Raw genomic sequence first — 26,868 nt, 5'->3', positions numbered from 1 at the left:
CTATTGATATCGTATATTACATCAGCTGATTTTCATATGTTGAACCAACCTTGTATTTCTGGGATAAATCCCACTTAGTTATTGTGTATGATTAAAAAAAAAAAAAAGTTGTATTTTTGAGGATGTCTTCTGCTGTTCTTCCTACCAGTAGCCCTAGGTTATAGAAAGGTAGACAGGCGCACTAGGGTCTACAAATCCTGAACTCTTTCCAATATGTACCCATGTAAAGAACTGGGAAAACCCAGAAATTCCTAGTTCTACTCCATGAAACCAGAAAGCCTGCTCCCCATTCTTCTGATGCCCTACAGCAGAGCAAAGCATCCACCTTTGGATGTAACTTGATGGTTTAGACACCCTAAGTTAGTGTTTCCCAAAATCCTTTCAAAAATCCTTTCTAGAATTTGTAGACTTTTGTGTAATTATGGTTTTAGAAAATACAGTAAGAATGTCATAGCAATGTCAAACTCATATAAGCTTCTAAATTATCTGATCACTTTCTAAACTCAACACCAGTGCATGAACCTCACTTTGCTTAGCACTGCCCTAGCTCAGGCTGTATCACTCTATGGCTGAGACTTCTTTGAGAGCCCTCAGGAGTTTCTCCCTTTTACCTCTACCTGACATCCCATTCAGGGCTCTAAGGCTAGGGACCCACTGAAAACTGCACTTCCCAGCCTGTGTGGGCCTGTACCAGAGATCACCCAGTACCCCTAGGAGAACCAAGCTATGGATCTATAGCAGCTGTCTCTTAGATCCAGGTATCTGCTGAGGAAGAGCACACCTGGTCAGAGATGCCACACTTACAAATGGGCTCCATCCTAGTTCTGCCTGCACAGGCCAACTTGGAACCCTAATCTGTGCCTTTCACTGACACACAGCCCTAAGGCAGGGTGGAGTGGAGGACCCACCCACAGGTTCAACTAGGATGGCCACCCTGCACCTGGGAGGCTAGCATTAGGCTTCCAGACTCATCTAACACTCTTGGCAAAGAAGTACCAGTCAGGTTGCAGAGACCAAATTGCCAAACCACTAGGAGGTATAATGAAGGAGTAACAGCAGGAGACCAGGATCAGGATATGGTTTTACAGGCACTGCCTTCCTCTTCAACCCTCAAGATGGATCTCCTATGAGTTAGGTGTTCCTCATAGAGCTGTTTTGGCTAGTAGGGAGATGGGCTGAGAAAGACTGTGTGTCTTGCTTAAGATCACCCCACCATAGAGTGGGGAGGTAGGACAACCTCAGAGTGTATGGCTCTGAGTGCTGCTCTTAACTATGCATGACACTGTGACCCCAAAGGAAGACCTCTACTGATGGGTGATTTAAAGGATTACAAGAAACAGCCATATCAAGAAAGCTGCATTTTGGGGTGCCTGTGTGGCTCATGACCTGAGCCGAAGGCAGACGCTTACCTGACTGAACTATCCAGGTACCCCCTCATATCACTTCTCCTCCTCCTCCTTCTTCTTTTTTTTTTCCAAGATTTTATTTATTTGACAGGGAGAGACACAGCCAGAGTGAACATAGGCAGGGGGAGTGGAAGAAGAAGAAGCAGGCTTCCTGCTGAGCAAGGACCCAATGCAGGGTTCCATCTCAGGACCCTGGGATCATGACTTGAGGCAAAGGCAGACGCTTAATGACCGATATTATGACTTTTTGAGTACAGCCAGGCTAGTGGTATCTCATTGTGGTTTCCAGTTTGCATTTCCCTAATGACTATTGACAGTAACAGTCTTTTATGTGTTTATTGGTCATTTGTATATTTTTGGAGAAATTTCTATTCAAATCCTTTGTTCATTTTCAAATTGGGTTATTAGTCCTTTTATTGTTGAATTGTAAGTTCTTTATACATTTTGGATCCTAAGTCTTTTAGTTGATTTTAGTTGTTTAGTTCTTTAGTTGCTTGTGCTTTAGGTATCATATCTAAGAAACAGTTTTTTAATCCAGGGTCATATAGATCTACATCTGTTTTCTTAAAACAGTTTTAAAGTTTTAGCTCTTACATTTAGTTCTTTAGCAGATTTTGAGTTAACTTTTTACATGAGATGGCAGATTAGAGTTTACTCACATTTTATCTTTCATGTCTTCATTTAAGCATATTTATTTTATAGTCTTTATCTGGCAATTCTCTATGATCAAATTTATAAAAAGGTCTAAACTCACTCATTATGTCTCCAGACATTTGTGTGTAATGCACGGTCCCTGCATGTTTTTTGTTACTTCGGATTTTGAGTGTCCCTTTTTGGCAGTGCTTCTCAGTGGGAATGCTGGACTTCTTGGGGTCAGAGAAACATCACTGGGATGGGGCAGGGGCGGGGGGCAGTTTGCGTCAGTTTTGCCAAGTGCCTCTGGGTGTTAATTAGGCCTAAATCTCCTTTTGTGTTCATTTCTTTTCTTGGTTTCCAGATGACCTAGGTAGCATTAAACATCCCCAATCCACAGGAGGGCAGGTCTGTGGCTGTATAGTCTGTTTTCCTAACCCAGAGGACTGACTGAGATATTTCAACTTTTTGGCCATCCTGCCCTTCAGGTTTTTTCTATCCTCTCCTTCACTGGTGGTGTACTTTCTCAAGCAGCTTGACTTAATGGTAGTGTCTTAGTTCCAACCCCCTACATGGCTCAGGCCCAAGGCCCTGTTTTGAATCTGTGTGGCCATTAAAACTCAAGGTTACCATGTCAGTAACCCCCAGCCCAACACCCACAGTGTGGTCCTGCCCACTGTTCTGGCTGTCTTATCATCCTTAGATTTCGGCTCCTGGGGCCTTCCCTTACTTTCTCACAAACTGGTTACATGTTTTAGGCATATGTGTTGCAGTTCATCCATCGTTTCAAAGTACTGAGCAGCAGCAGGAAGGTTCTCAGATCATCCATACTGCTGGACAGAGGAACTACTACATAAAGAGATCCCATAGAATATCTTTATATGTAAATAGGCATGATCACAATAGAGAAGAATACAGGTCCCGTGCCAAAGTCATAGACGCAGCTGATAATTTGAAGGGAGAGTCCTCCCATGCTCATTTCCAGAGGCTATTCTCCAAGGAGAACAAATCCTGATCAGACAAGCGATTTTGAGATCATGAGTCCAGTCCTAGGGACAGTGTCCCACAGCTTTAGCTCTAAGACATTACCTATTGCCAACGTCAGATCTTATCACAAATGCTCCCTTCATTAAGTACCTACCTGTTGTGTGGCTACTATGAGTCTATGACCAATGTCCCTGAATTTGGCTGATAGCGGCAAAGGGCTGCTGAGCCCCTATCACCTCAAGGTAGAGTGCAACCCCAAGTCTTTAAGTCCTTTGCCCCTCTGTAGGAAGCTAGCCCAGCCCACCTCTAACCCCCTCAGCCCCAACCTCACTGAGCTCTGTCTCGTGGTGGGTTCATGGTCATGGGGGTGGAGATACGCTCCCTAGGAATCAGAAAAGTTCTGTGCCAACAAACACACCTGCTCTGGTCACCTCAAGAGGACTCCTGTAATTCTAATAAATAGACATCCTAGATGGTTTGGTTGCTGTGTGCTAAGGGAGGTGCAGAGAATGGGCGAGTAGCATAGAGCCTGAAAACGCGCAGAAGCTCATTTCATAAAAACCTCTTATCACTTTTATCTCAAGCTCCCAAATGCCTGGTGTCTAAGCAGGCTATTACTTCCATGGTACAACAATATCAGAGCCAATCTCCTGCTCCACTTTAGGCAAACTTTGGGCTCTATTCAAATGACAACCTTATCATCAGCATAATCTCTGCACCGACCAGCCCTGGTGTCATTGTCTTCATTGTCCTTTATGCCTGTTCTGTGCCCCCATGGCTCCCTGCAACCATTTTCCCACTAAAAGAAGATGCTCCTTTCTCTTCCTTCCCAGGTCTCTTGAGGCCCCACACAGCCACCACCTACCTTTCCACGGCTGTTGGAGTCACACTGGTCAAGGAAGGAGCACCTGGCGTGGCTTTGGACCGCTCCGTGAATCGGGAGTCAAATGCTTTCATGGGTTCAATCTTGGACGGGGTTGTTAACATGGAGGGTGATGATACAGCAGGAGTAGAGGTAGCATTCACACTGGGGTCGAGGGGTAAAAAGGGGAACATGTCAAGCACAATTCATCAAATATCTGGGAGTCCTAGATTTGTGTTACTTGGAGCCAACTAACAGGGGCATGAATATCAAAGTTACATAGACCCAACTTCAAGATGTAATCTAATACTACTGACTATTTCTTCAATAGTTTCATGTGTTAAAATCTGGAAGTCTGTCTATCTGAGAAGGTTATGAGCAAATGTACTCATATTTCCCCACTGCATGTTGACAGCTTCTGGGGGTAGTATGAGGCCTAGAAAGTGGCTCTTATAACCTTTTTTTCTCACCATACAGCCTTATCTCCACAACCTGAATATAGCACCTCCACCCCAAACCAAATCCAAACCCACCAGCTTTTCCTGCTTCAACAAATGGTCTGAGAGAAGTCCCCACCAGCATCCTAAAGCCACTGTCTATACCTGCCCTTCAACCTCAGCCAAAGACTGTGGCCTGGGTGGCCCCTCTCATCTTACCTTGGCAATTATGCATTCTTCATACACTCATCCAAGTGCACACCCCATAGCCCTTGTGTTCTCCACAGGAGGGGCCCAGGCTTGAGCCTGCAGGTTTTCCCCCATGCCCAAGCAGGTCACATAAGCTGAGTCCCAAAGCCATTGGGCCTCCTATTGACCACATCCACCTGCCTGGATCCCACACCAGGCACCTGGCTGGTATCTGGGAGCCCCCCTCCTTACCCAAGATCTGTAGGGCCAACTGTTAAAAATGTCTTACAGATCTGGAGCTGTCCTTCCCCAGATACCCTTTCTGAGATGACTGGTGTGGCAATGCTCCTGACTGTGCAATGACCTAAGCCACTTCCAGTGTAGAACTGCTGACAGCTGGGGCTGACTCTGAGGCAGGTGATCTGTCCCTGGCCAGGTCCCACCCTCAGGAACACATCTTGGGACTCCATCTTGTCCCAGGAGGTAAAGTCCTTATGGCCCTGTGCATCAGAGACTCACCTGAACAAGGTCTCCCTCCCAAGCAGGCCCTTATAAACAAACAAACAAACAAAAAATCAAGCATCTCTTTCTTTTTTTATTGAAGGAGCCATGAAGTGTCAGTGAAACTGTGTCCAAATCTGAACTTTCCCCAGAGACAGAAGCAAACCTTGGCATGCCCACTCACCTGTCCTTACTGACAGTATCACCAGCCGGCCTGGCGCCAGTTGTAGCCACAGGCTCTGTGGAGGGCTTCGAGGAGCCAAAGGAGTTGGGGGTACTGGAATCCAGTGGCAGTAGCTGTGGATTGCTATGAGAGGAGAGCATGGTGCCCGCCAGGGAGCCTGAGAGTGGGATGCTGTTAAAGAATGCCGTGGAGAAGTCCCTGTTGTCAAGAACAAAAATCAGCCTGGGAAATCAGACACCACATCAAGTACTTTCTGTGTTTGAAGTAATTTTTTTCTGGGTCCATAGATGAAGTATTTTTGTGGAAGAAAATGTGCAAAATTACAGAAAAGTAAAAAGAAAACTAGACTTACGTCATATACTATGTGTAATTGAAGCTAACATGAACTGGTACTTTATGTACCACTAATAAAGAAAAAATTACTACCAAATGTAATTGTTAGATGCCACTGATTATAAAATGTACCCTGATTTCAGAGATAGTAAAATGTGCAAACATGTGTCTCAGAACTCAGGAAATGCAGCATACAGAGCAAAACTCCCTTTCATTATGGGCTGTATGGATATACCATAATTTACCTAACCAGCCTCTAATGAAGAATGCCAGGGCTTTCTCCCAGCTTTTCCTGTAACAGACACTGCTGTAACAGGAGGCAAGACACTGCAGTGCTAAGGCTAAGGGCCCTGGGCCGATCCAGCCAGTTCTCATTCCTTTGCCATATAGAAGCTCTGGGATCTTAGGCACTTCAACCACTCTGTGCTTCAGGTTCCTATCTGCAAAACGGGAAGTGACAGGCCCCTCCCCATGACTTCAGGACTGTGGTCAGTGTAGCACATACTTAGAACACATAGTAGCTGCTCAAAGTTGCTCCCTATCATAATCATCCTTGCACTAGTTGTTTCACATATTACATAGGATAAATTCCTAGAAGTGGAATTGCAGCAGCAGATGGAATGTTCACTAATGAGTTCTGATTAATAGTTCTAAAGTGCCTTCCGTGGAGGTTTAAATTCCAGCTGCGCACGAGAGTGCTTATTTCCCCAAACCCTCACCAACAGTCTTGCCAAATTTTTTGATACTTGACAATCTGGTAAAAAACAGTAACTTACTATCATTTTAATTTGCAATTATTTTGATGTGAGATTGGAATTTTTAAATATAGAAGCATCTGATTTCCTTTTTTGGTGATCTGTTTATATCCTTTGTATATTGTTCTATCTGGTACTGGTCTTTATTATTGATTATAAGACCTATTTATAGAACTAAAATATTCCTTATATGAAGAATTAGTATTTTCCCTAGGATTTTTAAAAAGATTTTATTTGTAAATAATCTCTACAACCATTGTGGAGCTTGGCTCACAATCCCTAGATTAAGAGCTGTGTGGTCTTCTGACTTAGCCAGCCAGGTGTTCCCAAGATGCTGTGTTTTGACTTTTTATGGTGCAATTTTCCTTGCCCCCAAAATGTTATTTTTGTGTGATCTAAATTTTATGTCATTTAAAAAAATGTCTTTTTTTTTTTTTTTAAATCTCTGAGATCCTAAAAATATTCTCTTAGGGAATCTTCTAAAAATTTTAAACAACAAAAAAGCTAAATATTAAAAAAAAAAAATCTATGAGCTGTTCAGAAAGTATCTAATTTTAAGTTGTGAGGTAGGGAGGTTGTTTCTAGAGGGTAGGTAGTCCTCTCATTTATTAGATTACCTGATGCTTCATCACTGATGCAAAATGCTACCTTTAAAATTCTCGTAAATATTTGGGCTTACTTGTGGGTTTTCCATTGTATTTCACTGCTCTAGTCATGTGTTAGTATCTATTTTATTATAGTTCATAAGTTTTAATTTCTGGTGGAGCCAGTCTTCACCATATTTTTCCATTAATTTAGAATCAGCCTAATTCTGAAAACTGCTGTTAGTTATTTGTATGGGCTTATGTTGAGAGAGATCATCTTATGATGTTGAGTTATCCTACAGAATAAATGGTATGCATTTTCAGTTATTTCTTTGAATTTTCTTTTAGTTCTCTCAGTATTGAATTTTTTTTCTTCATAAAGAGCTACATTTCTTGCTACATTCTAGGTACTGCATTTGTGAAAGTGATTTCTCCCTTTATATCTTCTAAAGGTATAGATCTTCTTCATCGGTTGCATCCAGTCATTTTTTTGTCCTATTGTACTATCTATGACAGTTTTCCCAGTTGCCTCTTTTGTGCATCAGACCGTCTTTAAATAATGACACATTTTACCACCTTCTCTTCAATTTATTTTCTCCTGATGACAGTATGAGCTAGGACCTCCAGAACAATGTTAAAGTATAGTCAACAAGAAAGGACACTTATTTGTTTAGTTTCTGAATTTACTTTAAAATAAGGTAGTTTTTAATCAAATTAAGGAAATATCCATCTATTCATACTTAACTAAATTTTAAATCAGAACATTAGTAAAAATGTCTCCTATGCATTCGTGGAGATGATCACGTATTTCCTTCGATCTTTTGACATATAGAATCAAATTAAGTTTCCCAAAATTTGAACTGCCTTGCTTCCCTGAAATATAAACCTTACCATGTCATATTGTATTAGCAATGTAATACACTGTAAGTTTCTGTTACTATTTTCTTTAGCATTTTTGAACTGACATTCAGAAATGAGATTGATCAGGCATTTATTATGTTCTATCTTTGTCATGTTTTTGATGTAAATATTATGTTCATTTCAAAAAAGGTTTGGGAAGTTTTCCTTTTTCTGTGCACTGGAGTATTTTTAAGAATATTACAATGATCTGTCCCTCTAATCATTAGAATGATTAGAATGAAAACTTTATTAGAATTTCCCTGTGATACCTTCTTAGCCTGGTGGCTTTTGGTAGGTTAGCTCTGTGACAGCATCCTTTATTTCTTCTATAATAATTTAGCTGTATAGATTTTATTGTTTTTATAATTTTATTTCCTCAAAATCATCTATTCTCAAACTTATTTGCATAGAATTCAGTAAAGAAGTCTTTCAAACTTTTGATTCATTCTTTATCTGTGATTATTTCCATTTAAAATACTTTTCTGGCTTGATTAGCTAAGCTAATCATTACCTATTCTGTTGGGAATCAAGAGGGCAACAAAGCCTTCCAAACCAAAAGAATCAAGTTCTGGTGTCAGAAATATACACCCTGTAGCACAGATAGAAAGCCACCTACCACCTTTGTCTCCCCATCAAGTAAGGCCTGAAAGGATCCATAGAAGAAAAGTGCCACCATCACCACCACCTCCAGGACCTTCACTCCCACAAACCCTTCAGTGTTCAAGGCATAGTCACATACCTGTCTGATTTTGTTCTAATAAAAAGTAAGCATATGGCATTACCCACTAGTAGGTTAACAATGGAAAAAGGCTTGATCAAAGGAAAACTACTCTCTGGGAGGAGTCAGGAGACCTGGTACTGGCTCTATCTGGTCAGGTCTCTGCTCTCCAGGGCCTCAGAACCTGCACACCCTTAACATGAGGAAGTCATATCAGCATACCATATGACTGAAGGTTTTTTCAGACTTCAAAGAAGATCTAGGACACCTCACAGACGAACAACTGCAAAGTGCAGAGGACTAGTATATATGTGATGTCCTGAGCAGACTGGTTGAATAGAAAACCAGAATGAATCACCTTAACAGTGGGGGTCTATTTCTTTCATGCAGGACCTTATTATCCTTTCAATCAATATACATTGTTTTGGGGAGAATGACCAATATAAAAGCAAGCCTGACTACAGATGTTGAGACAACAGCAAATGGTGACTGGGTCCACTTCTCCCTTCTTTGCCCCCTCCAGGGAAATGTGCCTTAGAGCCCTATTCTCTGTCCAGCAATTCCACTTCTGGGAAGTATCCTGAGGTGACAGTCACAGGTGTGCTCAAAGATTCATTTATAATCACAAAACACTGGACATAAACTGTAAGTCCACAGTTAAGGGGCTGGTCAAGTAAATCATGGTGCATTCACAGCCTGGGAACCTGGACAATCAGCAAGCCAATGCTTCAGAGGACTATTTATTAAAAAGGATGCAAGGTCAAGATACAGGAACAAGTGGGGAAAAGAAGACCAGAGATACAGATGCCAAAATGTTAACATGATTAAATCTCAGAAACTGGATTACGGGTAATGTTTATGTCCTTCTTTGGGTTTTTACTATTCAACAGAGTGTATACAGAAGGCTATAAAAGGGAAAAATGAAACAGAAAAAAATCAGTCCGACTTCTCTCCCTGGTGTCTTCAATGCCCCACCAACGAGGCAGAGCTGCCCATATGGACACACTGGCCCTTCAAAGACGCCTTTGCCCTCTGACTTATCACGGGCTCCTCCCTGCCCACCTTCTGATGAGTCAAATGTGCCTAAGGGCTCTGGAGGAAGCACAGGGCTTTGAGGCTGGTGGGAAGCTGGGCTCAACTCCCCCATTTCCAGACTGGACCAAGAGCCCGTGAAGACCCTGATTATGAAAGTGTTAACTGCTGAAAGGAGAGAGGAAGACCTCCCCAGATAAGGCCACAGAAAGCTCGGTGAGTGAACAAGTACCCGGTGTCCAGCTGTGCTATGCAGAGAGGCGTGATTCTTCTGCGACCATCTGCTGTCCGAGTCTCAACTTGTTTCTTCAAAAGATTCTGGCAAAGGAGAGTGACATATGAATAGAAAAGTTTCTGCTAAGTATCTCCACGTATCAAAAAATAAGGCTTCCAAGGAAATGAATTTTAACTTCTCTTTCTATGGCCTTTCTGGTTCAACTAAACTAAGCTGCTGAATCAAAAACCAAGCATTTTTGTCAGGTGTGTGTTCAACTTCCTGCACAGTAAATCAGCAAGGACAGAAAAGCTCCCAGTTGAACTGGCTGCAACACTTTGCTCTCCGTCACCAGCACTGCAGGCTGGCCAGGCTTTCTGGGCAGTGAGCAGGCCCCTTCAGCCCAGCAGCCATGGGGCTCACTGAAGGGATGAAGGAAACCTGCATCTGTAAGCCACTCTTGTCTCTAAGCTGTGATCTGCAGATCTTCTCTCATCAGAGTCATTTCTTCCACTGAAGGCTCATAAAATCAAAGGTTCCCAGTCACACATTGTGTCTCAACTACCTAGGGAGGTTTGTTACCCTGCACAAGCTCATGAAGATGGTTTAAGCTCCCCAAGGGATCCCGACATTTCCTGCTCTGTTCCTGCCCCATGTTCACCCCCACTCCACAGTGAGACATGGGCTTCCAGAGAAAGAAGGGGGGAAACCAAAGACATCTCCTCATGACAGAACCTGAAACCTACCGTTCTCATGATTGAGAATTTCCTAGAAAGCTAAAAGTGAGATTTTGTCAGTTCCCGCAAGAGATGACCTCCTTTAGAGCTCCTTGGGACAAAGAAGCTTTTGACAAAGTGCCTTAGGCTTCATTACTACCTCATGGAGCTGATGGCAATAGGGCTAAGTAGCCCCAAGCTGGCTAACCCCTAGGTCCTGTTCTAGGCACAGCATACACTTGCTTCCCCACCACCTGCATCTGTGCTCTGTTCAATGGACTGCATGCGCCTCTTCCCCTGTCCCCGGGTCTGGACCCACGGACCCACGTCATCAGTGCTATGGGGCTGAGACCCCACCTTCCTAATGTCTTCCAGACTTTCCCCGTTGACGACACCAGCAACTGAGGCAGCTGAGCTCGTCTCTCTGGCCGAGGCACTCTTCTGGTCCAGCTGCTGTTGCTGCTGCCTGCGTTGGTATTTGAGCATCTCTGGGTTCTCAATGACGGCTGTGGAGAGCTGGGCCTCAGTCATGATGGCCAAGCTCTTGCCATACGTGGACTGGTGAATGCGGCTCTAGGGGAAGCAGAGAGAAGTGCAATAGACTAGTTGTGGGCAGCAAAGTGGTGGCTAGTGCGTACCAGTCGGTGAGCGGCATGTTAGGTCTCCTGATTCTCAGACTGGAGAGAGTCCTGGGCAGTGGTCAAATACCATTTTAGGTATGTCTTTTTTTTTGTATCTTTTAATTCTACCCCCAAAGGGTTTACATCATAGTGGGAGGTCCACATAGTAGCTTATGAGGGAGCCTATACCAGTAATTGAACTTTGAAGGGGAGAGCCACCCATCTGCTTTGGGCTTTTATAAGGCTTCTTTCAGACAAACGAATACATTTCACTAAGTGTCATCAAAGATCCATCTATAAAAATGTCTGTTTTCTAAATCTACGGTCCATTAAGCAGGGCCTGTCCCAAAGTCCCTAAAGAGCGCATTGGCCTCCCTGTCCTGGGCAAAGCACAGAGGGAAGAAGGCCTATGGGCATGAGTTACGGTTCTGTTCTCAAATCTTAGGATCATGTGTGGTCTCTGCAAAGAGCCAAACTATTTTCTAAGGCTTAGTTACCTCATTGATAAAATGAGCCCTTCCTTGAAGGTTTTTGTATAATTCATACAAAATAATACATGCAAAATGCATGGCCCAGAGTCTGGAATGCAGTAAGTGCTAAGAAATGACTAATATTATTGTTATAGTTGATACTCCTTGGCAACTAGGTGTCTATAAGACAACGGGGAAAGTGACATGAGCAGGCACCCTTGGGTGTCACTCCTGCTATCTCCCAGGGTGAAAACTTTTCAGTGTGGAGCTAATTATAAGCTCAAGAAAAAATGCCAACTTATTCTTAGTTCTAGAACTGATTTCTGACATGAATAAGAGTCTCATGTTTAATCTATTCTGTAAAGAAGATAAGCATTATGAACTATAAAAGACAAATACCCAACAATATTTTAAGAAACAATGTGTCTGTGTATATCCTAAAAGGAGGGTCCAACTGAAGGGGCCTCTCAGAGCTATTTCCATGGCCCGAGAGCAAGTGCAGCACTCAGGCCACTAGCTGAAGGTATAATGTTCTCTTACCTTCTCCTCCTCACTCAAGGGGTCTCCAAGCTCATCCTGGGAGAAATCTAAGAATGCCACAGAGCCGTCCATGGAGCACACCAAGATGCCCAGCCCGTTCAGAGTCCTGAAAGAGATGGCCATTAGCAGCCTGGAGAGCAAGTGCCTATGGGGCTTACTGACACCCCCAAGGGTGGACCGGGAGGATGACATGCAGGACTTTATGCAGATGCCAGAAACCCTTCATTACCTTCTGTGGCATTCCCTGGTAGGGTGAGGACAGGAAAGACAATCACGCCCTAGCAGGTTCTGGTATCTTTTAGTTCTAATTCTAAGCATATGTGCAAAGTATACTTCTTCTTTTGTAAGAATTTCATTTTTGTTTTTGAAATCACTTAAAAAAAAACATTAAGTATGTATCTAGATGAGGTCGTTGAAAAGCAAAAAATGTGTCTCCACATTTGTGCTAATCTGGTTCATGCAATGACAAAGTGAAGCAAAACCAGAATCATAGCACTCTCTGTTTTCCAAATACCAGTTTGCCTAAGAAGTATTTTCTACAGGCAAATGCCAACAAAGCAAGGAGCACAGCAGCAGACATTCTCCCAATGGCAGGGGCAGGTTGCCCTTTTCTGAATCATATGCAAACAGCACCCCAGGGATCTGGTCCGGCTCCCACACCTTGGAGGGTTGAGGGGTGGGGAGAGTCCCTGGCTACCTGACCCTAATCACATCCAGAAGCCTCATGTTCCAACATATGGCTTCTCTTTTCCTAGCCTGTGCATTTTAAAAAGAATCTATCTTACCAGGAAATATCCATGATGGATTTGTCAAATAGTTCATGGATGACAACCAAAGGCCGTTTCAGACATGTGAGCTAGAAAAAAAGGAGGAGGAGAGGTTAATGAAATGAATGAACACTGCTTTCTGTCCACTCAGCTCATCAATAGTCCTAGAAGCCTTGGTCTGAGTTTTTGTTGACATACAGGGCATACTGGACTCTATTCAAACAGCGACCAGCAAGATCCCAAGCCATGGAACCCAAAACTTGCCAAAACAGACATTTCAGTATGGCCCCTGTCCGAAGGGCTCACTGTGGTCTGCCAGGGGAGATGGATTTATACATAGACAACTAAGAATGGAGAAGGTGGTTCTAAAAAGGCCATGACCTGTGCAGAGGTCTACAAGCAGGGGTAGATGTCAAGGCCTGGGCTGAAAATGAGGCAGCAAAAGTAGCACCCAGGAGAGGAAAAGAGCCTCGGAGAGAAGCCAGGACATCTCGGCCCAAGGAGTTTGGTATGTATTAATGCAAAGCTCACTGTAACTGGCTACATACATCACATGGGCTCATTCTAAAAACTGTGTGCGGATAGTCCACCAACACCAAAACAGTTTAAGTTGCCTTGAATCCAGACCCACAGTTAACCACTATAACACTTGAGTTATTTTCTCCTGGTCTATCTTGTGCAAATATTTTATTCTTTGGCAGATGACTGTGCTTGCTTTTCATTTAATACATAATTAGTATGTCATCAAACACCATAAAAACCTCTCTTTGATGACTGCACAACATTCACCACATGCATACTTGTATCTAGTCACTCAAAGGCTGGGCTGTGTGTCATCTCCACATCCCTACAGCTCACATGCTAATGTCTGACCACCCTGCTGACAGGTCTAGGGGCCACAGAGTGGTAGGCTTCTTCTGCATGGCTCCCATGCACCTTCCGCATGGCTCCCATCAGGTGCTGCTTTTGTGGGGGAAGAGCTGCTACAGCTACCCTAGTCCTGAGGAGAGGAAATCTGAGCTACCTGGAATCCACAAGAAGAATCTTGCCCCTCCCCTAATTCCATTTTCAGAAAAAAAATAGCCCTGTCTCTTCTCTCAAAAATGTGCCTACAGACCACTCAGAAATCTGGAACCCATGTGAACACCTGACCTTAGCATTCCAAGAAAATGGGATCAGGAATGTTTTGGTCAAAGCAGGCCAGCAGGACCCCAGGAAGAACATGCCTGGAAGTGCCTATGATAGCACTAAGGTTCAGGTTCTGAAATGTCATGTGAATAAGAACGTCGATAAGAATGTCATGTGAAGGGACGCCTGGGTGGCTCAGTTGGTTAAGCAGCTGCCTTCGGCTCAGGTCATGATCCCAGCGTCCTGGGATCGAGTCCCACATCGGGCTCCTTCCTCCGCAGGGAGCCTGCTTCTCCCTCTGACTCTGCCTTCCACTCTGTCTGCCTGTGCTCGCTCTCACTCTCTCTTACAAATAAATAAATAAAATCTTTAAAAAAAAAAAAAAAAAAAGAATGTCATGTGAAAAAAGAGCCACAGGGTACACAGAAATCCATTTCTGTGTGACAAACAACTGTAATAAAGGCAGCCTGAGGACAACCTTCAGCTCCACAACTATAAGTCCATTCTGCTTATGGGGAAATCAGTTAGGAACAAACTATTGATTGCTAAATCCAACAACAAACACAAATCTCAACAACATTAAATCAAGTGAAAGCAATACAACTACACAACTCGTTGATGTGCAGACATCACTGGAGTGGTTGCCTTGGCCAAAGGGGGTTGGGAAGTGGGGTCTTGACTGGGGGCAAGTGGGGGCAGGGATGAGGGGTTACAGGTTCGTGGTTAGACTGTATATATGTATGTCATACGTGTATGACAACACACTGAGGTATATACTTTAGGTGAATACTTTTGCTGTAGGTTATTTTTAAAATTTTAGTTATTTATTTATTTGGCTTTAAGTTTTATATATAGACAGAAAGGTTTTCCAAAAGGAAGCAAACACAACATACCAACTGAGCATATCCCAGAGTCTGGACACGGAGTTGCTCAGACTGGGGCTCTGGGTAACCTTTTCTACCTGGGCCCAAGCCTAGTCTTTAGTCCTCCCTTCTTCTTGGGGTAACCAGGGGGCCTGATCCCAGGTGTAGGGTGGAAGCACATACTGAGCACCACTAAAAGTGACTCTTCCAGGCCTCGGGGCTCCACCTCCTTCAACAGGCCCTTCTCATTCTCCCTGTAAGAGCCACAAAAGCTCTTAGGCGAGGGTTGGGGGGTTGGGGGGAGGGAGTCGGGGCTCACCCAGACGGAGAGAGAACGGTCCTTGCTGCCAACAGCACAGCAGCAATACGGGCAGCTGGGCTTTGCAGAACTCCCGTTCTTCTGCTTCTTTTTGAAGATTTTTGGGTTGAATTTCTAAAGCCAAATAACAAATGTTAAAGTAATTAAGCATCAAGCATACACCCCATGCCAGGTTCAGAAATATACCACAATACCATCCTGTCTGCGGGAAACCCACAATGACATTCTCCCAGCCCCAGGCACTCAGCATGCTTTACTTCATCTTCATCACTACCCAGAAGGCATTTTGCTGAGGTTGAAATGGAGTTTTAGGGAGGCCAGGAAATGTGGGCCAAGTTACCCAATAAGTAAGTGGTGGGACAAGGATTTGAAGCTGGCTCCACCAAATCTCCATTTCTGGGCCTGTAGCCAGGTTGATGGCATGGGAGCTACTGAAATTGGCTCTGTGAATTCCTTCTGGCCTGAGAAAGGCCAGTTCCAGGACCTGGCTTTCGGTACAAAGTCTTGACAGAGGTCAGTGGGATTGTCAGATATCTACCCCATTAATCCTCTCCCTTCACTGTAGGTGATGCTTAGTCAAAACTATCTAGCAGATACTGATTAACCCTGAATAATCTTACTTGGCCAGGGATGACAGCTAAGTCATGCTAAAGTCTGTACCGGGGGCTATCCTCAGTGTAACCTGGGTGCTGCTTTTGGCAAGTACACTAAGAGCTCCTGCCACATTCCTGGACTGAAAGGGATAAGAACTCTAGACTCAGAACTGGAGACCCCAAGCCAGGACAACTGAGGAGAAGGGTGGCTCCCTGGAGCCTGGTATCAGCTGGCCTGGCCCACAGGGGTTCTAATTCCAGAGGGTAGGCATAAAGACCAGACAACATAGAACCTGGAGGTGTGTACCATGGTCTTGAGTCTTACCCTGAGTTGCCTGAGAGGCATCAATACCATGATCTCACAGAGCCACTCTTACAGTGCCTATGAGGACCACCTGACAGTCATGCGGAAGCATAGTACTATGCTGAAGCAGTGATTTTCAAACATTTTCATAACAAGGACCTGGGCTCAAACAAAGTCTTACATGGGTTCCAATACAAAAAAAATTAAAGCAGCAGTATTTTATTAGTATAAAACATATATTCTAAGTCACAACATATAATATTTATTATTATTAAAAATTTATTTATTTGAGAGAGAAAAAAAATGAGTGAGCCAGTGTGTAGGGGGAAGGGGCAGGGGGAGAGGGAGAGAATCTCCAGCAGACTTCCCATTGATCACAGAGCCTAATGATGGGCTTGATCCCACAACCCATGAGATCATGACTTGAACTGAAATCACAAGTTAGATGCTTAACTGACTGAACCACCCAGGCACCACTATAATATTTATTATTAATTTAAACAATTGGAAAGATTAGCCCATTTTAAGTAACACAAAACTGAGATCAGGGTCCTGGCTGATTCTTCATCTTTTCTTTTCTTTTTTTAAAAGATTTTATTTATTTATTTGACAGAGAGACACAGCGAGAGAGGGAACACAAGCAGGGGGAGTGGGAGAGGAAGAAGCAGGCTTCCTGCTGAGCAGGGAGCCCGATGTGGGGATCGATCCTAGGACCCTGGGGTCATGACCTGAGCCAAAGGCAGACACTTAACGACAGAGCCACAGGTGCCCCTGATCCTTTACTTTTTTTTTTTTAATATTTTTATTCTTATTTATTTGACAGACAAAGATCATAAGTAGGCAGACAGGCAGGCAGAGAGACAGAACGGGGAGAAGCAGGCTCCCTCCTGAGCAGAGAGCCTGATTCCGGGCTCAATCCCAAGACCCTGGGATCATGGCCTGAGCCGAAGGCAGAGGCTTAAACCCATTGAGCCACCCAGGCGCCCCTGATCCTTCACTTTTGTCAACCCTAGTCCACCAACCTATTTACTTTGTTTTGGTTGCCCAGTGCTGAGAAAACCGTCACTAAAAGTAGCCCGTATCTTCTGATACCCTTCATCCTCCATATCAAGATTGGGCAGGGCAGCCCCAGACTCAGGTGATCCACAGCATGGCCTCACAGCCACACCTGGCCATGGCTGGGGTATAGGCACACATGCTTAGCAGGCACATGCTACTGGAGCACTTGTCAGGACCACCATGCTTGAGTACACAGGACCTGACCCAAATATGGAAAAAGGCTAGTGTGGAGCTACAATGTTCCCAATCAAAGACTGATTTTGGTGAAACTCATTAAAATATGTGAGTATGTATTCTGTTTTGTAAAATGTGTTTAAAAATTATGAAACAAAAGTAATCAAAATGAAACAAAAATGTGGCATGTGCTGACTCTCAAAGCCCACCACCTAAGCCCCACATGTGACCCAGCCTCGGAGCAAGACAGAACCCAGGTGGAGGCTAAGTACACTCACCACAACAGTCACAGCTTTCCGGTGCCCGACAAAGTCCATGTTGGTCTTCCAGCCCTCTCGTTCAATGATCTGGGCAGTGGGGCCAGAATTGTTCATGGCGTGGGCAGATACCAGGTAGTGCCCATCAGGTGACCAGCTGAGCCGCAACACATGGGTTGTCCCTCCACACTGAAAGAAACATGTGCATTTGGAAGGAGCTCAAGACCAACTGTGTGACCAAAACTCTGTCCTCAAGAATAGAGTCGAATTCTGATTTATAAATGTATGATGGCAGAGCATGTACACCAGCTTTTGGCTATGCTAACAGCTCTAACACTCCAGTCCCTCTAGGTGTTTGACAAAAAAGGCTGTTAGGTGAGACTGGGAGCTGCAGCACCCTATACTCCCCTCTGGGAGCTAAGCACAACATAGTGGCATCTAGACGATCAATAGCCACTTCTTCTGTCAGTTCTGTTTGGGCCAAATCTGTCTGGCCACTGACCTCTTTCTTCTGCCTAGCATGTTAACCTTACCACATGAGATCTGCTGAGCATTCACTTCAGTGGAGAAAGAGCTCTGTGGACCTTCAGGACCCTGTCTCTGTGATGCATTCAGTGACCATGAGCCGCTACATGCTTTCTCCAGCCTGCCTCAGCTGAAGACTGGTGGTGCTACTAACTAGCAAATGAGAAGAGCTTTGTAAAGCCCATATAAACCATTAAATCCATAGCAGAAAGATATTGTTCCCCTGATCTGGACTAGGCCTGAAGCAAGGCATCCCTCCACATTATTATTCCTGCAAAGTGAGATGATATGGGCCAGAAAACAGCCTTCTAAAGCTCAAGGTCAGTCCAGGGCAGCCTGAATGACTTAGGAATTATTATCTTGGCCTCACAACCCTAGAGGAGGGTAGGATGATGCATGGCCTTGAGTACAGTGACACAGCTGCCTCAAGCCCATGCAGGCCCACCTGAGGCTAAGGAGTCCCACCAGCTCCCAACTGGGATTCCAAACATTCCTGTCCATCTCCATAGCTGCCCCAGGAACCCTGCTAGTGGGATACTGCTGCCTGGTTGCCGGATCCCTGAGGAGGAGCCCAAGAAGGCATTAGGGCCCACGTCCTCTGACATGGAGGGCACGTACTCCTAAGGAGGGTAGGACTCAGCAGGGTTAATACCAGTGCTCATGTGGTACTGCTGGTTTGGGGAAAACTGCATTCATGATTTCCACTTTCCTTCTGCAGCCAGCCTTAACTTATGGGCAAATGTCTAGACTTCCTGCAAAACTTTGCTCATAGCCCTTCCTCTGATGCAATCAGTACTCCTTGGCTGTTCCTGTGCATTCTGGACAACTCCATCAACATACTCACAATGAATGTGAAAGTCTATCTTTCCCACCAGGTTCTAAGCTTCAAGGGAGAGACTCTATCTCAGTCCACTTTCATTTCCTTTATCCAGTACTACCCTTCTTATAGCAGGCACTTAAGAAATATCTAACAAATAAGGGAGACCCTGAACTCTGATTCCACATGAAACAAGAACTCAAATAAAAGGTAGGAAAATACTACCCAAGTCACTGCAGTCTGACATCCAGACATTCTGCATGAGGCACTGCTTCACTACCCGAGAGAGAAGTGGGCTGGCCTGCAGAGTACAAGTCAGTGAGTAAAGCCACAGCACAGTCAGGAAGAAATAAAAGAGAAGGCCTCCTCTACCTGTGTTGCACAATGCTATGGAGGCATCACTAAAGTTCTCTTCAGCTTTTTCTCACTTCAAAGTTGGACATTTCATACTGTCTGAGAAGTGAAAGATTTTCATCATCTGACTCTTTGGGCCAAGTGCCCACCCCAGAGAACTTTTTTGGTTCAATCACAATGTATGGACCCCAGCCAGCTTCTCGTCTGTGCGTGGAGGCCAGGGAGGCTGCTGGACCAAACTCCCTGAGATGTCTTCTTACCTCATCAAAAGGCTTGGTGATGCTGGTCTCCAACTGCCAGTCCAGCGTTCTCCACACCTTTAGGCTACGGTCATCAGCTTGAGAGGCAATGTATTTACCAACAGGATCCCAAGTCAACCCCTTTACCAAGCCAGAATGGCCTCTCAGCGTAGCTAGAATTTCTGTGGAGGTAAAGAGGAGATTGGGAAAGCATTAGCTAAGGGAAAATGATGAGTCTATATAGAAACATGAGCTGCAATCCATGGGCTATGGAATGGCTAGCCAAGAGAAGGGATCTCAGGAGTCCACCTTGGCCAGCTCCCATCCCTGGGCACAAGCAAAGAGGCCCCTAATCTGATCCCTATCAAGCCAAACGCAACTTGAAAGAAGGACTACACCCAGGAGCAGGCATTATGATTTCCCTTTAGCCACAGTTAATACTGAGCCTGCATAAGCCCCCTAAAGGGCAGGCAAGCAGGGATCCAGGTTTGGCCAGAGTCAAATTCTGCCCCTTTGACTTGTCTGTGGTTGGCAGCTCTACCAGTGGTTTCTCCATCTGGAGGCCATGCCCACCTGTGCTTTAACATCAATATTTGTGATTTGAACCTTCCTGGCAGCTAAAAGCAGGCCTAATAGCTCAGGGGATGGAGCACTGTGGTGAAAGCTCTTTGTAAGTCATCACAAAGGACAAAGGGGTATGAGATAGCATGTCCTAGAGATCTGTAATCTAAATGCCACCCCAACTCTCAATCTGGCCCTCTGTGACCACAATGAAAATGCCCTTCCCCCATCCTGCCCACATCTTGGTGGCTTATAGAGAAAATGACTTACAAGTTCATGGAGGATGCTTTTTAGCCCATGAACAAAACATATTCTAGATACCAAAGAGGAATAAAAGTATCTTACTAGTTATCAACTACAGTGATATGCTAGGTTATGCCATCTGTTTTGACTTTACACACATTAATAAGAAATACCAATCTTTTGCAAAACTGGATTTCTTTGCCTATCTCTGTTTAAGAGCTTCAGAGAGGAGATGGCAACTGAGTGGAGGCCAGAGCCCAGTGGGGTGGGGAGGGTAGGGAGGCATGCCCTCAAGAGCATGTGTGTAGTGGGGAATGCCAGGTACCAAGCACATGCAACGCCACCCTATCACCCTCGTGATCTGTGGCACATCCACGCTAGCCCTCAGTTACTATTTTTCTTTAACATAAACCTCTTTTAAAACCTTAAACAAATGTCACTGATGAAGAGAAAAAGAACGGAGTTGCTGACGAGATGCATCAATCCCCATTCACTGCGACATACTTGTCACTGCCAGCCTTAGGAGACAGAGAGCCCACCCTGCTCCAGATGATCAGCCCATTTATGCTGCCACCCAGTCAGAGGTCCAGACCTGGGAACTTCACAGCATTCCAGATGACGACAGTGTTATCCACGCTGCATGAGGCCAGCCACGCGTCATGGGGAGACCATGCTACATCCATCACATCTGGAAGACAGAGGGCTGGCGGTGAGCCTCTTATGTGGTGTGCAGACTCAGCGAGGGGGGCACTCGGCAACACCTGTCTGCCAGGTTGGCCGGCAGCCCCTAGCCTCTCATGTTTGAGGAAACTTGACTTGCAATCATCATAACTAAACTCCTTAAAAACCAGTCTGTAAAACTTCCCCACTAAGGTTTATGAACTGGTCATGACATTTGAGGCATCTGAGTGACCTCCCTCACCCCTCACAAAGGAGATAACTGAGGACATGGCTGACAACTTGGGGCCACGTATAAGAACTCTGGCTCTGACACCTTCTGGGACTGTGGCCTCAGGCTCGCTAAGCTTGCTTCTCTGATCCCAACTGGGCCTTTCTGAGAGCCCTTTGAGCTCTACAGGCACTGCACCTGGCATAATGGCTAGCACAGAGCCAGAGTACAATAGCTGCCCAATAAGTGGGAGGCCATCTTCAGGCCCTTCTCCTCACAAACTGGATCTCATCTCCAAGACCCCACCAGAATATCCCTTCCCTAGAGAACCCCTAAACACAATCACTCATGTTAATTCTTTGTGACTGTTTTCCTATCTATAAAATGCAGATTTAAAAACAAACAAAAAAAACCCCACAACCCTATGCTCAGAGGGTTATTATGAGGATTAAATGTGGGAAATTGCTGTAGCACGGTGCCAGGCACACACCAAGGCATCGATAAAGGTCAGCTGTGACGGTGACGATGACCGGGCCCATCTCGCAGTGCAGGTATGATTTTTCTAACCTCTGTGCCTGGTGCAGTGCTAGGTGTACAGAAGAATGGCTGGTGAGGTGAAGAAACAGAAACACAGCAGCAAGTTAATAGCTATCTAGTCCTCTCCTCATAGGATTTTTAAAAAGGTGTAAGCAAAATACTCAAAACTTCTATTTTTTTTTTCTATTTTTTACAGTCTTCAAGGACAGCTTTACAAATTTTTTCCACAAGGTACTGCAATTTGTATTTCACACTGCATATGCATTAGTGTACTGCATTTAGTATCCTCACAGCCTATGTGATCCTAAGGGCTCCTCTTGTTTAGTTCTACATTCCATGTCTTTGAGAGTATTCACTATCATAAACAGACCTGATTCAACTACTGACTATCAACTAATGAACTATTAACTGAGTCCCAGGTTTCATGCTAATGAGCACATGGGTGTACGCCATTCTCCACACTCTGGTTTATTTCTTGTGCCTGCCAGCCCAAAGTGGACTCTAGGCAGAATGCCTGAAGACTTTCCTAAGTCTGGACTCTCTTAACCCTGTAGACAGCTTTTCAGAAACCTCTATGACTTTACACTTTTATAAGCAGAAATGTCCATTTCAAAATCCTCCTATTATCTTGAGGATTACGATTTTCCCTTCTAACTTATTAAGCACATTTTTTATAAAAATATAAAGTTAAAAAACTTTACTAATAAAAGTGAAGATTTTTTCTATCTGTCTAGGGTTGTCTTCTTGGGCTACTTTGCTCCCATCTTCTGTCTGTTGGGAGGCCTTTTATGCAGCGGGTCTAACAAACACCAATGCAATGCCTACAAAAATGAAGAATAAAAACCTCCTCTAAGAGCTTAGAGGCCAAGAGGGGCAGACATGTAAACATCAGAATTTCACCATGGTACCTAAGTCCTAGAGCCGAGAAGTGGTCAGCTGGGAGGGAATTCCGGAAGGGAGATGTGATTTGCCTAGCAATTTCCATGGACTATTGATAATACAGGCATTAGCTGCAAATTCTAACAGTTTATCTTCCTATACTGTAAGAGATTGATATAGTAAAGTCTGTGATTCTCCTTTGTGATGTCTTTTATTGCCTATTAACCTTAAAAAACATTCCCTCTGGTAGCGGTCTGATGACTATTCAGTTCTGTTTTCTTCTGCTTTAACTATTTAGAATGTTTCTCTCTTTAACATATGGAATTTATTTCAGTACATGCTGTATTTAGGGAGGCTCTACTTTACTCTTTCCTCATCTACAAACCATATAATGGTTATTCTATCACAAGTGGGGAACAATTCTTTCTTCCCATAACTGATAATTGGTGCCTCCTTCACAATAATACACCAAGGTCCTAGGTACATGTAGTCTACTTCAATGTTGTTAGTTTTGCCCCCAAACTCATGACATTTTAATCATTGCAGCTTTGAATGATTTCTTTTTTTTTTTTTTTTAAGATTTTATTTATTTATTTGTCAGAGAGAGAGAGAGCGAGAGCGAGCACAGGCAGACAGAGTGGAAGGCAGAGGCAGAGGGAGAAGCAGGCTCCCTGCGGAGCAAGGAGCCCGATGTGGGACTCGATCCCAGGACGCTGGGATCATGACCTGAGCCGAAGGCAGCTGCTTAACCAACTGAGCCACCCAGGCGTCCCAACTTTGAATGATTTCTTCTGTAACCTTCCTTACTCTTCCAAGTGCCCTTTGGAGTCACTGGTGAGTTACATAATAAAGCCACTTATGGACAAATTTTCCACTAATTTTCTCCCTTAACCCCAGTTTTGGAGCTTCTGTCTTCAGACCATACCATTCCCACTCTTTCTCTTTGCACATCTACATACATCTGAGACTCTCCTGCATTTGAAGTGTTTTCTGGTCACTGTCATTCCGGATACTCTCATCATCATTCTTGGTGATTCTAGGAGGATGATCTGTTTAATACCCAAAGCTCCTGGATCCTTAAATTCTGCTTCCTCCTCCAGTAACCTTGGCTTCTGCTACCCCAGGCATTCATTCCCAGTCATGCCCAGAGATTTTCCCAAACAACACACTGTAATTCCTCCTTGGTTTGAATGCCAACCCTCCCATACTCCTACCATCAACTGGTGCTTCCGGCTCCCTCTCAACTCCAACAGAGTTTCCAGGTGCTATGGGCCTTCTGCTATCTCCCTATTTGGCTTAGAGTCTATCATACCCTCCACTCTTCTGTGTTTTCACAGGTGCCCAAAACCCATCCTGGTTCAGTCTAGCTCTGTCCTCCCTTGGGTCTTTCTTGAGGACCCTCTATGAGGCTTCCACTGAATTGCACAGCCTGAACAGCACTAGCCAAGGCCATGGGTGGTCTCCATGTCATCAAGTCCAATGGTCAGTATCCTCAGTTCTCACCTGACCTCAAGACAACATTGGATGCACTGCTGGATTGCTTCTCCTTCAAATGCTCTATCTTAATTGGCCTCCTCTCCATCTCAGCCACTTTTCACTGACTGGTTCCTTATCACCTCCAAATCACCCCATCACCCCAGCCTCCACCCTTGGCCTCCAGTCCCACATATACTTGTCCCCTATACTCAACTCTCACATATCAAAATGCCTATGCAGCAGGGCTAATTACATCCCTGCTAGGCAATGCAAACTGAACATGCCCCAAAGCCAATTCTTAAACATTTCCCTCAGCAAATATTCTGTCCCACCTACACACCTGCCATCATGTAATGGCAACTGCATTCTTGACACCCTCCAGACCACAGTCTGGTAAACTGTCCTGATTTCCTTTGCTTATCTCACACCCCATATCCCATCCACCAGGAACTCTCCATCTGACCATCGCTCCTCCTGACCTCCACTGCTATGACCCGGGTCCACTGAGATTACGCCAGCAGCCTCCTCAGTGATCTCTCCAGTGCTGCCTGTAGTCCATGCAGCTGCCACAGGCCTCCTCACTCCTCTATTCAAAATCCTACTGAGTTTTCCCATTTCACTCAGAGAAGAGCCCCTCACAGTGGCTATGTCCTAGCTATTCCTTTAGCCTGGAAGGCTCTTTGGATGTGTACTCAGTGGTCCCCTCACCTCCACCTGGTCTCCTGTTGGATGTCACCTTCTCAGTGAGGCCTCCTGGAAAACCCATCTCATTTTGCTTCTCGGCACTTATCTTCTAGTTGCTGATGTGACTAGTTGTCTGTCTCTCTTATAAGAATGTAAACATCCTGAGGGTAGAACAGCACCCAGAACGTGGCAGGTGCTTAATAAATATTTGTTAAATGAATTTGGGAAAAAAATACTGTCTTTATTTTTTTTTGATCTTTCCACTTATGAAGTGGCCATTTTAGCCCTCTCAAAAAAGGTTTGTGTTGTAAGATTTACAGATCTCACACATTTCTTGGTAAAAATATTCCTGAATATTTACAATTTTTCTTCCTGTTGTTTAAGAGTTCTCTTTGTATCACTGGATATTCTAATCGGCTATTACTAACGAAAGGTAAATAATTTAAAGTTTTCTTACATGAGACCAACTCAATGACTCATTATTAGCTCAAGTAATTTCAATGCTTTTTAAGCTCTAATAGCTGCATGCTACAATATTTGTCATTGGTTTGAAAAAGACATTTCATGTTAAGGAAATAGCTTCCTATGGCTATTTAAAACATATTTTTATTACAAATTTATGCTAAATTATCTAATATCCCTTTCAGAAAACCTCCTTAGATGACTGTTTTTGTTTTTGTTTCTTAAAGTAGGCTCCATGTTCAACTTGGGGCTTGAACTCAGGATCCTGAGACTGAGTCATATGCTCTACCAACTGAGCCAACCAGGCGCTCCAAGAGTCTTTTCTCATTTAACCTCCTAGTATGTTGTTATAGTAATACACAAAATTCTTCCATTATAAATCATATTTCGTCAAAATGAATTAGTGTTTTCAAAAGTTATCAAATTCACAAGCATTATGTTTCGGATTTTTCTTTTTTTCATATTCGTCTAAGCTTTTGTTTTACTATTTTTTTTTTTTTTTTTTAGGTTTTTAGAACCCAGGGTGACAGCTTCCTTTGAAGAATAAATATTTCCAGGGGCGCCTGAGTGGCTTGGTTGTTAGGGGTCTGCCTTCAACTCAGGTCGTGATCTCAGGGTCCTGGGATCGAGTCCTGCATCAGGCTTCCTGTATCAGGGAGCCTGTAATTCCCTCTGCTTCCCACTCCTCCTACTTGTGCTTTCTCTCTGTCTCTCTCTTCTCTCTCCCCCCAACAAATAAATAAAATCTTAAGAAGAATGAAGTACCTAAAAAAATTCTTAAAAAAAAAAAAAAAAAAAAGAATAAATATTTCTACAACCCAGAATAATTTTTCTTAAAAACTTGAAAAAAAAAAAAAAAAAAACCCCGCATCAACAAATCAAAAAATAAATTAGGATCAGGAAGCATTTATGAGGACTCCAATTTTTTCAGTAGTTACTACTTTAAGTTTTCCTAACTTATGGTATCAATTCTGAAAATTTGCATTTTCTAGAAAATTTTACTTCCCTTAGCATTTTTTTTTTTTTTTTAAGTTTAATGAATATTATGTTGTACTCCGTGGTAACTTTTCCCTCTAGGTTAAACGTTTTTCTAGCCCCATTACCTCTAATTTCTTCTACGTTTTTTTCTTCCTACCCTCACTCCCCAATTAAATATGCCAACATATATGTTTTTCACACACTGCTTTCAAAGACCCAGTGATTTCTATTTATTTATTTATTTTTGCATTTTCACTGATTTTTCTTCTTTAAGAGTTCTGCCCATAACTGCTATAAGGACCACTGAATAAGAAATGGATGTCCCTGCTGAAAGTGGGCAACCCTACTTCCTGATAAAGGAGAACCCTGGGATGGTGGGTATGGAGAGAAGTTGAAGTTATAGTTCAGCCCAAGTCTCAGAGTAGGGAACCCAACAAAGGCCTCACTGAGGCCCCATCCCACACTTGAACACCTGCATGGATACTTTCTCCAAGTTCCAGAGGAGTCCACTTAGACTCTGCTTTGAGTAACTGTGAGTAAGCAAGGTTAAGTTACACATTTTTATGGTAATCAACAAGTATACAATACTACTCTGCCAGCTTTCAAAAATGTGGACTTAATCTATGGTCACTAAGAGGTGGGTCTGTTCACCTTTAAAGTGTGTGTAGAGTATTTGCAG

The 26,868-nt window shown here is 43.9% G+C and overlaps 1 protein-coding gene across 5 annotated transcripts in view; it reads right to left on the bottom strand.

Moving 5' to 3' along the window:
• LOC131811859 (protein HIRA) overlaps nucleotides 1–26,868 on the bottom strand; it is an 85,357-nt gene that overhangs the window by 34,011 nt on the left and 24,478 nt on the right. For 4 of the 5 annotated variants that reach the window (XM_059140819.1, XM_059140821.1, XM_059140820.1 and 1 more), the window contains 10 exons: nucleotides 20,877–20,972; nucleotides 19,502–19,662; nucleotides 17,567–17,734; nucleotides 15,159–15,272; nucleotides 12,867–12,937; nucleotides 12,082–12,187; nucleotides 10,809–11,024; nucleotides 9,754–9,839; nucleotides 5,200–5,397; nucleotides 3,892–4,053 (listed from right to left, as the gene is read on the bottom strand). In XM_059140819.1, coding sequence (XP_058996802.1) covers nucleotides 3,892–4,053; nucleotides 5,200–5,397; nucleotides 9,754–9,839; nucleotides 10,809–11,024; nucleotides 12,082–12,187; nucleotides 12,867–12,937; nucleotides 15,159–15,272; nucleotides 17,567–17,734; nucleotides 19,502–19,662; nucleotides 20,877–20,972 — 1,378 coding nt within the window. Of the gene's footprint in view, nucleotides 1–3,891; nucleotides 4,054–5,199; nucleotides 5,398–9,753; nucleotides 9,840–10,808; nucleotides 11,025–12,081; nucleotides 12,188–12,866; nucleotides 12,938–15,158; nucleotides 15,273–17,566; nucleotides 17,735–19,501; nucleotides 19,663–20,876; nucleotides 20,973–21,663; nucleotides 21,780–26,868 lie in introns of all 5 variants that reach the window. The other variant, XM_059140822.1, reaches the window with a different exon arrangement.

This window comes from Mustela lutreola, chromosome 11, assembly GCF_030435805.1.
Source record: "Mustela lutreola isolate mMusLut2 chromosome 11, mMusLut2.pri, whole genome shotgun sequence".
In the NCBI taxonomy this organism is placed as follows: Eukaryota; Metazoa; Chordata; class Mammalia; order Carnivora; family Mustelidae; genus Mustela; species Mustela lutreola.
The sequence above is the reverse complement of the archived record's forward strand: the minus strand, read 5'-3'. Positions and strand labels throughout refer to the sequence as shown.